General features: G+C 41.0%; 1 protein-coding gene across 2 annotated transcripts in view; it reads left to right on the forward strand.

The window, feature by feature from the left end:
- Window positions 1-13,174, forward strand: part of MAMDC2 (MAM domain containing 2) — a 139,574-nt gene that overhangs the window by 88,734 nt on the left and 37,666 nt on the right. For both annotated transcript variants that reach the window (XR_838719.3, XM_010999853.3), the window contains exons 8-9: window positions 2,536-2,679; window positions 5,795-6,060. Coding sequence is in view for 1 of the 2 variants with exons in the window: in XM_010999853.3 (XP_010998155.1) it covers window positions 2,536-2,679; window positions 5,795-6,060 (410 nt within the window). In the remaining variant the exon portion in view is untranslated. The remainder of the gene's footprint in view (window positions 1-2,535; window positions 2,680-5,794; window positions 6,061-13,174) is intronic.

The raw sequence follows: 13,174 nt of genomic DNA on the forward strand, positions 1-13,174 counted from the left end.
CAGAAATCAAGTAATTAACTAAATCTCACATTGTGATGCTTTTTGATATGTAGCTCAAAGGGACTTTCTTTTTTGGGGAGGCAGGGGTGTTCAACTGATGCTCATGGGCTTCTAATTGCCTCTGATTCCTCCCTGTGCTTCAGATATGTCACTGTGCCTCCCCAAGTTCAGTTGTGACCACCACCTGACTCATGCTTCTGAAACAAGCCTGAAGCAAAGGCTTTCCATGCACACAGATCTTTGGGGAACTCATTTTGGGTCACACAGAGGCCCTCTGGCACCATCTTCAGGAATTAGATATGGTCACATGCTAGAAGAAGCATTCTGGGGGCAAGGATTTAGGCACTGAGTTATGCTCTTGAGGTTTTCTTTTTATCAGACCTTCTCAGGATCTCAGACAAATCCGTTGCTAGGACTAAGTGTTTAGCAAAAGAACATAATCACATCCTCAGAGAAATCTTCTCTGTGTGACTCAGTTTGTCACCATGGAGAGAACTGATCTTTGCTTCCTTTCACGTTTTAACACCACCCCTCACCCCTTCCAACACACCTAATAAATGGCTTATGGTCCTCTTGTGGACACCCAGATGTGTAGTCCTTGGGATACACTGAGGAATTTTACTGACCTTCCGTTCTCTTTATACATGGCTTTTGGGAGTCTCACGCCATTTTCTGAGCTAGATGGCCATCTGTAGATTCTGAATTTCCATCTGCTTTTTCATTAGGTGGCAGAAGGGGTGACTAAGACTGGAGATCATCATAGGGTTGCCCATGGTCTCAAATCTCCATGGCGGGCATGTCAAAGGATCCTTGTTTGTATGACATCATCTTCATTATCAAATGAATATCTTTGTGACTTCATCTTAATGGCTTAAAGATACACCCTGATGCAGACAGACTCAAACAGAGCAGTGTGTGGGCTAACCCACAGTCTTAGAGCACTGAGAATTCTCCTCCTTTCCTCCTATGAGGGGGCCTCTCCTTATGCACTTGCTAGGGCGTATTGTCTCAGATACGATCAGGTTCCCGTGAGATAGGAATATTTTCTTCCTATTCTTTTCTTGTATGTGGTGTTAGTCACTTACTTTTTTAAGTTTAGCATTTTAAAACATTTGACTTTTTATCATTTTAAACTCAGACAAAATTTGCAAGCATATGATAAAGAACTCCTGTATACTCTTCACCCAGATTTACAAATTTTTACCATTTTGCCACATTTGCTTTTATCAACCATTTAAGAGTAGGTTGCAGACATTATGTCCCTTGACCCCTGAATACTTCAGTGGATATTTTCTAAAACTAAACACATTCTCTAACATGGTATAGGATAATTATAAACTTCAGGAAATTTAACACCAATACAATATTATCAACTAACCGATAGTCCATACACTAATTTCACCAGTTGCCCCAATGAAGTCCTCTATAGCTATTTGTTTTCCAGGATCAAGATTGAATTTTGGATCCCTTGTAGCATTTGATTGTCTTGTGTCTTTTGTCCTCTTTGTCCGGGCCAGCTCCTCAGCCCAGTGGAATCTTTTCTTGCTTTGGAAATTGAAAAATTGAGAGAATAGTGAGTCTTTGTCCCTTAACCGCTCTCTGTTTCATCAGGTCCCCGCACCCAGAATTAAAGTGTTTCTCTAGAGATGATTTTCCGCTTATTCAAAACAGTGCCCTCTCTCACTGGCCCTAAAAGGTTAGACCAGTGTGTGTCAGGCTTGGCTACACTGACTGAATGTGTCCCAAACCACTGCAGTAACACCCTCTCTGGACTCAGACAGAAATCTGCACAGCCAAGTTACGATCACTTGTTGTTAGGACAAAGTTATTACTGAAAGAACAGAAATTTTTTATGTTCCCTTTCCTCCAGGCAATCTGGGATGAGGTGATGTTTAAAGACCAGAGTAAATGACAGCAGAACTCAGCAAGAGCCAAAATTATAGCAGTTCGCATGACAGAATTGGTGTGACTGTTTGAATGGTGTGATTTATACTGAGTAATGATTTTCTTCCAACAGATCAGCTCCTACTACTATTGTCAATTAAAAATAGACAGTGGCTGTGCTTCTGACACAAATTGATCAACAAAGGAAAATTATTTCTGGAAAATATTATTTCTCAAATATCTGTCTTCAAGAGAAATTCAGAAGTCTATAAAATCTTTACTTTTCCTCTTTCTTTTTAATTTTATATGAATGAATTTTCAATTGTGAGGAAGTATGTGAATAAATGCTCCCAGTCTTTACATCAGGACAGGAAATTTCCTTTGTAGTCTGGTACTTTATTTTTATAGAGAATGTGAACAGAGCTCCTCCTTTCCATCCCTTTAGGGAGGAAAGGAACAATTTTCCTGTCATGCTGAAATGTGGGTTTGATGCTAACCTATCAGCATGCCATTAGGGTAAAAATATTTTTGTTGTGTGTTACTTCACCAAGCTCGCCTGGTGCAAATGTGTACATATTTGTTAATCAGTTGACGTCGTCCTTTGAGATCCTTGGGTTTGACTTGTTTTAACTTTAGTTCTCCTTTGCTCAGAGCTTCCTTTCAGTGCTATAGAAGCCAGCTGCAATTTTGAGGACGATCTCTGCAACTTTTACCAAGACAAAGAAGGTCCAGGCTGGACCCGAGTGAAAGTAAAACCAAACATGTATCGAGCAGGAGACCACACTTCAGGCTTAGGTAAATCAGGAGTCTGTTGTGTGGGGACGTGGTTGGGGGTGATGGCGGGTAGTATTCATGCTCCATTCAACACTCTCACTGAGGTGGGTAGATACAGTCAGTGGTAGAGCGCATGCTTAGCATGCAGAGGTCTGGGTTCAATCCCCAGTACCTCCATTATAATAAATAAATTAATTTTAAAAATTCTCACTGAGACCCTGACTTTCAAAAGGGAGGTAGGGGCAGGGGCAGCTGTGAAGAAGCAAAGATAATGGTAATCTTGTGTTTGACCATTTTCAAAACTGGAATTCAAGCTACTGTGCTAATAGCAGTATTTACCAGTTAATTAAATAGTCAAACTTCAGAAATTATCTTGCTCTTCACTCTAGTTGGAGAAATACCTTTAAAAAGCTATTAGATTCCAATTATATGAAACATTCAGCATAGGCAAATCCATGGAGACAGAAAGCAGATTAGTGGCTGCCAGGGGCTGGGGAGGGGGAACTGGGCAGTGACTGTTTAATGGGTATAGAGTTTCCTTTTGGGATGATGAAAATATTCTGGAAATATATAGTAATTAGTATCTGCAAATCCCAAACTCCCAGTTTATTCCTTCCCCCTTTTTCTCCCCTGAAAACTATAAGTTTGTTTTCTGTCTGTGAGTCACAGGGAACTATATTCAGTATCTTTTAGTAACCTATAATGAAAAAGAATATATGTATGTGTGTGTGTGTGTGTGTATAACTGAATTGCTATGCTGTATACCAGTGTCTAACACAACATTGTAAATTGACTATACTTCAATAAAAAATAAAAATAAAAAATTCTGGAAGTAGGTAGCATTGTGAAAGTACTAAATGCCATTGAATTATATGCTTTAAAATGGTTAAAATGGTAACTTTAATGTTATGTGGGTTTTACTGCGATAAATAATATATAGTGGAGCATCAGAGCCATTGCAGCTATTGGGAAATGCTTGAGTGGGCACTTGATGGGCAGACCTACAAGAAGCCCTTAGCAATCAGTCTGAGCTCCCCTTTTACAAGGATCACCTATCACTCTAAAGGCAGCCCTTGTGAGGCCCACTGCAGTAGAGGCTGATGGAAAGTGTTTGTTCTCAAAGGGTTAGTGTCTAATTCATTTATTTGACAGTTATTTATATACTGGGCACTGGGTTGACTTACCAGCCAATGAAGCTTGTTTCAGGGCCCCTCACTTGCTTGGGAAAAGCCTTGAAAGGGGCCCTGGCCATTTTATACTTGTAATTGTGAATTTTTTGCTTAGAGATTGCCTCACTGGTAGAATTACAGGACAGAAACCTATTCTGACTTTGGCCAGACTAATCCCTGGGGGATAGAGTAGTGAAAAAATCAGGTATGAATCCCACTCTCGTGGGCTGACAGTTACTTCAACAGGCAAGAGAAACAGAAACACTGGACAAACATATACACCAATAAAGTCATATGTCCGAGCTGTGCTGTGGGCTGTGAAAGAAATGAAGCGTCAGCTCTGAGAGAGAAGAGAGGAAAGAACCTTATGTTGGCTGGGGAATCAGGGAAGTGGGTTTTAGCTGGGGGAGTGGGAGTGGTCCAGGCAGAGGGAGCAGCAAGTGTGTGAAGGCCTGGAGTTTGGAGAGAGCTTGACGCCCCCAGGAATTGGAAGGTTAAGTGTGCTTGCACCGTGGGGAGGAGAGTGGGGGAAAATGAACTCAGAAAGCGAGCTAGCTTGTGGGCGTGGCAGGCCAGAGTAAGTGATGGGGATTTTACTGTAAAGGAAAAGAGAAGCCATGGAAAGGTTTTAAGTAGAGAAGAGAGGGATTAAATTAAAGTTTCAGAAAGATCGTTCTGGCTGTTGTATGGCCACCTGTGTTCATCTGCTCGGGCTGCCATAACAGAATACCGCAGACTGGGTGACAAACACCGGAAATTAATTTTCTCACAGTTCTGGAGGCTGGGAAGTCCACATTCAAGGCACCATCAGGGTGAGTTTCTCGTGAGATCTCTCTTCCTGCCTTGTAGATGGTGCCTTCTTGTGTGTCCTCACATGACCTTTCCTGTGTGTGTGCACGTGGAGAGAGAGAGAGATCTCTGTGGTCTCTTTCTTCTTTTAAGGACACCAGTGGCACAGGAGTTAAAGCCTCACCCTGACAACCTCATTTAACCTTAATTGCCTCCTTTATTAAAGGCCCCATCTTCAAATGTAGTCACATTGGGGGTTACAGCTTCAACATGAATTTGGGGGGACACCATTCAGTCCATTAACACCACTCATGTAAAATAACCAAAGACCTTTTTGCCAGATTAGATAATGGGGTAAAACTAAACTGTATAGCAAAGACTGAGACACCCCAAAAAAATTGGTGGAGGAGGATCAGAAGAGAGAAAGGAAAAAAAGTAAGGTAATCTTTTGTTCTTTTCTGCCCCAGCTTTATAGGACCCATGGACCTATTTTAAGTCTACCATTGTGGGTGGTAGAGCAGGTGGTGTTGGTGATCTTATTTTTTTCTTTATATTGCTTAGAAGAAATCAGGGAAGAATTCTGAACTTCAGCACCTTGGAGGGTCCATCTGATTAAAAACCTGCTTTTTAGGGGCAGGTTTAACATATAACCAAGAGAGTAGTAAGCTCTGCCCAGACATACAAACCACCCCAAGCTGCACCCACTCAAGGACTGCCAGGCCCTGTAATCTCTCCCTGTCCACTGGTCATTGCAGAGGTAAGAAGGAGAATCTGCCCTGGTCTTTATGTTCTCTACCACTGAAGACTGGATACTCAGTCTAAGTTGGCTGGTTGACCCAGGCAGCTGGGAGCCCCAAGATGACTTCACCCTTTTTGCTTCATGAAAAGCTTAAATCCTGATTGATAACTGGAATCCGAGCATATGCAGTTGGAAATGTATACTGGTTTATACAGTTTACTTAGAATTGGAAAAGGTTTATTAGCAAAAGAGTCACATAGATTTTTTTTATCACTTAAGGCACAGACATTAGAAAATGCTTTCTATCACTTAAAGCCTATGGAAATAATCTCTGTTGGCAAATTCCACTGCTTTAGCCAAGTTTTCCCACTTGATAACCTGGGCTGGATTATTTAGGTTTGCCATTGCTGATGCACTGAATGCTATGTCCTGTTCGCAGGGTATTTCTTGCTGGCCAACACAAAGTTTACATCTCAGCCTGGCTACATTGGAAGGCTCTACGGTCCCTCCCTGCCAGGAAACTTACAGTATTGTTTACGTTTTTATTATGCCATCTATGGGTTTTTAAAAATGAGTGACACCCTAGCAGTTTATATCTTTGAAGAGAACCACGTGGTTCAAGAAAAGATCTGGTCTGTGCTGGAGTCTCCAAGGGGCGTCTGGATGCAAGCTGAAATCACCTTTAAGAAGCCCATGCCTACCAAGGTATAGTAAAACCTTTCCGTAATTTTCTGTTGCTACACTGGATTAGTGAATCTCTGTTTAATTATTTTCAACTGATGATGTGTTGTTTTTCTTCTGTTCAAGCTGGGAGCCCCATCCCCACACCCTGTCCCCAGCGATGCACAAATTATACCCTTCAGTTCTTTTCAGTTTTCTGTCTCTCAGAATAATGGTCACCTAGGGAGTTTGCTTGTTGTTTATAACTTAGATTCCTTGAGAATAGTCCAAAGACAGGGAATACGTGAATAATCCAAGTTCAGTAGCTATACATTAGTTTAAAGCCACAATACACACACACACACACACACACACACACACACAGCAAACATACACTAGATCCACATAATCAGGGATGTACCAGAAAATAATGGAATTTTGGTTGTACTCCACACCCGGTGTTGCTAATTGTTTAAAAAGGGAGAGTATAATAAATATTTCATTCATTTATTTGACTTTCATTTACTTATTCATTTATCCATTCATTTATTTATTCCTTTATTCAACCAGCACTTATTAGGTGTATGCTCAGTGCAGGGGATGTAGATAAATGAGGCTCAGAGCCCACTTCTGAGAAGGAGATCACAGATGATAGGAAGTTAAGATACAGATACATAAGCCACTAACAACGGTATAACCTCATGGTCTCACGGAAGGGCTATATAGAAAAACAGGGAAGTCACAGGGAACTGTATTCAGTACCTTATAATTGCCTATAATGGAAGAATATGAAAAAGAATGTATATATAGGTATAACTGAATCACCATGCTGTACACCAGAAAGTAACACATTGTAAACTGACTATAGTTCAAAAAAATTGATTCATATGTAATTAAAGTATATGTTGTTCTCAGCCTAGAAGAAAGAAATATTTTTTAAAAAGAGAAAAGAAAAACAGAGAAGTACTTCTACCAATTGGACTTATGAAAAATAATGACAATAGAGACCCAGCAGAGCTGGTGTTTGGAGGGTTAGGGTTCAGGCCATGCTGGGTTCTAACTCCTGCTCATGCCCTGCCCGCCCCATTCCACCCTTCTCCCCCATATCCTCTCCTCACAAAACACAGATTGTTTAGTAATCTGCCCGCTCCTTAGAGTGAGTCCCGGCTCTTCCCCATCTCCCATGGAATGGGAGCAAGCCCCCCCGGTTAATAATGGTGCCCCAGAGAATGTGCCCTTTTCTTCTTTGGCTGACTTCCAACCTTCCCAGCAACCACACAGATGCTCCCCAGCTGCTTAAGGAAAACTAGATCCAGACCCGGTGGGGTCAGGCAAGTTCTTACAGCCTCAGAAGGAACTAGTTATGGATTCGGCCCCGATGTGGATGAGGAGATGCTACAGTTCAAAACTAGAAAACTCTGGACTCTTATCTGAAGGTGGCCAGTAGTTTGGGGTGGGTCCCTGCTAAACATCAGCTCCTCAGAGAGTGAGAGAACCATTTGCTCTCCATAGAGGGAGATTTAGTAAGGCAGGAAACTAAAGTTCACTGACTTAAGCAACATATACGGGTGGAAAGAAACATAAAACAATATTTCAGAGAGGGGATAAAATAAAAAGCCAGAGTTTCCCTTACCACTCCACACCCCTCAACTCAAACTCCAATTCTGCTTTTTCTCCTGATTTTCTAATGTTTTCCTCTATAATTCTAAAGACTGCATTTCCGCCTCCATTTCTTGATTCATTAACCTCAGCGGTGCTTAGTTAATGCTGACTCCCTGCTGTGAAAGATAGGGAATTTAGCTTATTTATACTGTTTCTTCTCCTTTTCTCTCTCCTCGTCACAATTTTGTTATATTTTTATTTCTGACTTTTCTCTCGGTTCCCTTTATAACACTAATACACTTAACCATCTATTTTAGTCCCATAAACTTTAGGTAGTGGCCCTTGACACCCCACTATGTAAGACAAATATATTTTCACCCCTGAATTTCCACTTCCCTCACTTGTCCCCTCCACTTCCCAATTCTTTCAGCTATACCATTGCTTTTGCACAATCATGGCTAAAACATTTATATTCCTACAATGAAGCCTTTTGTGCCTTGCCAGTGGCAGGATTTCCCATTATGGGCTCCTTGGGATTTGGAAGAGGACAGTTCTTCCTTGGTGAGGGCCATGCCTCACATGACTGGGATTTTGCCATCTGCAATTACAGTAACAACCCAAATTATTTCTACACATTTCCAAATGGCCCCTGTGGTGCCATGCCATCCTTGGATGAAAACCATTGCTCTATAAGTCGATCCTGAAAATTGAAATTAGGAGCAAATCCCACCTGCATTCCACCCCTACTCCCTCAGATCTGCGCTCTGTCCAGCAGCAGAGGGGTGATGAGGAAGCCTCCCCTGCAGTGACCTTTTGGCTTCCTGTTGCTCTTAGGGAAAAGGCCCTCGCGCTCTGCCCCTCCCAGCTTTGCCTCTTACTACCTCCTTTCTAATCACACTGCAGTCGGTTCCCGGAACACACTGCTGTCTCCTACCTTGGGTCATTGCACACCCAGTTTCCTCTGCATAGACTCTTGTTAATTCAGTCATGGCTTAAACCTCCCTTCCACAGAGACTCCTCCGCTGGCCCACTCCCCAGAACAGGTTAGTGTTCCCTGGGCTGCCTAGGCCTCTCCTCCATCATCTCAGAGACAGGGTAACACAGTAATTAGGGGCAGTGACACAGGAGGCTCTCTGGCTTTAAATCTCAATTCTACCACTTACTGGCTTTGAAGTCTTCGTTTTTTTCCTTAACTGAGGTATAAGTGACATATAAAAGTATGTTGGTTTGAGTTGTACAGCATAATGATTTGAGATCTGTATATACTGTGAAATGAGCACCACAGTAAGTCTAGTGAACATGCATCACCTCACATAGTTACAAAAGTTTTTTCCTGTGAGGAGAACTTTTAAGATTTGCCCTCTTAGCAAGTTTCTTTTTTAAAATTTTTACGTGAGATTTATTTTTAAATTATATGCTTAACATATTGCCGAAAATTTGGAAATCACAAGAAATCATAAAAAAGGAAAATAACTGTACATAATCCCTCCTCTAGGAGATAACTGCTGTTAGCACACATTTTCTTTTAGTCTCTTTCCTGTTCACATATTTTAACTGAAATATAGTCTATTTACAATGTGTTAATTTCTGGTGTACAGCATAGTGATTCATATATATATATATATATTTCCTTTTCAAATTCTTTTTCATTATTAAGCCATTACAAGGTATTAAATACAGTTCCCTGTGCTATACAGTAGCACCTTCTTAGCAACTTTCACATCTACAGCACAGTATTGTTAACTATGACCACCATGCTGTATATTACAAATTTACAAATGAAGAAACTGAAGTTTTAAAAAGTTAAAATAGTTCAATTCTGGTTGTTTCCTTATTTCTGTCCCCCCAAATCCAGACAAAATCCTTATAGTTATTACCTCGAAAACACATCTCATATATGCCCACTTCCATCTCCCCAGCCACTGCCCTAGTCTAAGACACCATCATTTCTTACCTAAACGGCTTTGTGTCTTTTAACTGGTTTTTTGCTTCCACCTTGCTCTCCACACTCTCATGCAACCACCAGAATCATCGTCTTGGAACAGAAATAGGATCAGGCCACTCTCCTGCATGGAACTGTCCTATAGTCTTTAGAATAAAGCACCATTCTCTCCTGTGGCTTATAAGGCCCTGGTCCCTGCCTACTGCACTCACTTCATCTCCCTTCACCCTGCCCATGCTCACACAGTCACACAATCCACATTGTCACACTGGTCTTCTCTCTGTCCCCAGAGTCCCAAGGACTTTCCTTCATCAGGGACATTGCCCTTGCAGTCCCCTCTGTGTGGGATGCCCCTCCCCCAGCTATCCTGTGTCTAACCAGTTCTCACTCTACTGTCCTGGTCAAGTGCTTCCTCTTAGAAAGGAACTTCCCTGACCACCCAGTCTGTAACCCACCCCCTCAATTACTTCTCATCATATTGCCTAGTTTATTTTGTTCTTAGCATTTACCCCAATCTGAAAGTATGTCATTTGTTTGTTTACTTGCTCATTGTCCATCTATCTTCTTCCATAAATGAAACATGGATAAAATAAAAGAATGAGCCTTCCAAGGCTGGTAAGCGGCAGAGCTGGGGTTTGAACCATAGTCTATAGAATGTCTGAAGGCTGCCTTTGGCCACAGGTATCTTTGAGTGCTCGGGGTTTCTATTCAGTCTTGAAGAAGACTGTTCTCACTCAGCTGGAGAAAGTGAGGCCCCCAGCCTGCCTTGGGGCAGAGGCACCATCTGTTATTTTATTTAATTCTCATAGCATTCCTGTAAGTGATGTAAAATATCTCCTTTTAGTGCCGTTGGCATTCTAATTCAAAGTTAGACTAACCCAAGATCATGTTCTACTAGAAATGAATGGCTGAGTTGTATGAGCTGTTTATATATTCTGGAAATTAAGTCCTTGTCAGTCTCATCTTTTGCAAATATTTTCTCCCATTCTGTAATTTGTCTTCTTGTTTTGCTTATGGTTTCCTTTGCTTTGCAAAAACCTACAAGCTTAATTAGGTCCCATTTGTTTACTTTTGCTTTTATTTTTATTGCCTGGGTAGACTGCCGTAGGAGAACATTGCTGAGATTTATGTCAGATAATGTTTTGCCTATGTTTTCTTCTAAGAGGTTTATAGTGTCTTGTCTTATGTTTAAGTCTTTAAGCCATTTTGAGTTTATTTTTGTGTGTGACATGAGGGAGTTTTTTAACTTCATTGATTTACATGCAGCTGTCCAGTGTTTCCAACACCATTTGCTGAAGAGACTATCTTTACTCCATTGTATGTTCTTGCCTCCTTTGTCAAAGATTAATTGACCTAAAGTTTGTGGGTTTATTTCTGGGCTCTCTATTCTGTTCCATTGTCCATATGACTGTTTTTGTACCAATACCATGTTGTTTTGATCACTGTATCTCTGTAGTATTGTCTGAAGTCTGGGAGGGTTATTCCTCCAGCTGCATTAGATGTTTCTTTACCTTTATTTCCATATTAGCTCTTACCCAGATTGTTTTAAGGACAGAGAGCTGATTCAGTTAATAGCTCCCTGCTATCTTCCCTACATAATGTTTGATGGAAACTGTAATATATATTTCTACTTAAGGAATGATAGCACTGGTAAGAATTTCCCTGAGACTATTCTGGCATATGGAGAGATTCTGCATGATGTCACAGCTGCCAACAATAACAGGAACTTTTATTGAGCACTTTCCCTGTGCCAGGCATTGTGCTAAGCATTCGTCATGTATGACTTCATTTGATGCCACAACACCCTAGCAAGGAAGGCCTTATAGCCCCATTTAACAGATGAGAAAAGCTTGTGCAGGAAATTAGGGACATTGTTCAACAGCACAAAGCTATTAAAAGGCAGAGCTGAGAGGTAAATCCCAGTCATCTAAAATCCAGGATCTAGGGTGGTGGGTATAGCTCAGTGGTAGAGTGTGTGTTTAGCATGCACAAGGTCTTGGGTTCAATCCCCACTACTTCCATTAAAATCCAGAATCCATGCTTTTTATACTGTACCTTTATGCCCCCCAGCCCTCTCCTGGCTAATGTTAAAGTGTAGGATCAGGTAAGAAGGGGAACCCAGCCCAAACTCCAGACTTGTAAAAATGTCTAGGGCTTTATTATTAACTGTGTTTCTCTATTTTAAAAATAACTTTGGCTCCCAGGAGGGGTCAAAATTCAAAATGGTTCAGCACAGATAAGGGAGATCTGTGGGGTGGAGGGGAATATAGCATAATGCTTAAGAGACTTGGATGTGGGTTCTCAGTCACTTATGCCGTTATAATTTGGGCTAATTTAAGTGATTCTTGCTAAGCCTTGCTTTTCTTAATGCATAAAATGGGTCTACTAGTAGTACCTACCTCACAGGATTATGAAGCATCATGGAAAGTGCTAAGCATAGTGTCTGGCACATAATTAGCATTTGTTAAATGTAGCTGGAGAGAGGAGGGGAGAAAGAGAGAGAGAAGAGAGAGACAGAGAGACTGAAGTGTTTTTTCTAGGTCCTGATTCTCATGAAGTTTCATAGGCAACATCGCTTTAGTATGTGGATGATTCTGTTCCTTGACTTTTGCTGGGAAGTAGTCTTTGAACTAAAAATCAGGTCTGAAATAAATCTTTATTTTAATAGTACTAGACTTTCTTAATGGAATGGCTGCATTTACACAATCATCAACTGCCTACAATTTATTTATAATGTTTTAGAAACATTTTGAAAGGGCATGAATCATGAGATGGTTTTTTCTTGATCTGTTTTCCCCCAGCACATTACTAAATAGAGAGCAGGTAATCAAGAGTTAACCCTGAGACTTTTATACTGTAGAGATGGTCATGAGGAGAGGGAAGAATTTACTCCAAAATGCTTTTCCTAAAAGCCAAATGTCAGGAGAGACTAGAGAGCCATGGTCAGAAAGTCCGCATGGATGGAGCACAGACATTAGCCTTTAAGTGTTCAAATCATTGGACTGACATTATACTCAGTCACTGTAGCACGTATATTAGGTCCTGCAACATTTTCTGACCTGAAGCTAGTTTTCCCTTTAACAAAGATCGTTAAGTTGTCTGTTAATTAGGAGCCCTGGGAGGAACTCAATAGTGTATTCATTAAATATTCCTTTTGGGAAAAAAAAAAAAGTTAAACGGCCCATAAATGAGAGCATGACCAGACACTCTCTTTCATCTGGGTCTGGCTTAATGATCAGCTCAGCAGTCATTAAAATCTGCATGGGAAACCCTGGGAAGTCTACATCTTTATTCCAGTGTAGATTAAAAAACAAACTTCAAAAGTCATTTATGGAGATGCAGAAAATCCCCATCTGGTCAGTCTTGAAAAATATAAATACATTTTTTTTTACCCAGCAAGAACCTTATGCTAACACTTCTCAGAGTATGACCCATGGAGTACAAATCCCTTGAGTTGTTCCCAATGGAAAAAGGGTTCCGTGGTCAGATGAGTTGGGGAAATTTTGCATACTAAATCTCTCCTCTCCTACATACACACATGAAGAGTCACACCGCACAGTAACATATTAGGAACTCTGGTAAGTTCTACATTAAGGAATCCTGTTTAACCTTGTG

This window comes from Camelus dromedarius, chromosome 10, assembly GCF_036321535.1.
Source record: "Camelus dromedarius isolate mCamDro1 chromosome 10, mCamDro1.pat, whole genome shotgun sequence".
Lineage (NCBI taxonomy): Eukaryota > Metazoa > Chordata > Mammalia > Artiodactyla > Camelidae > Camelus > Camelus dromedarius.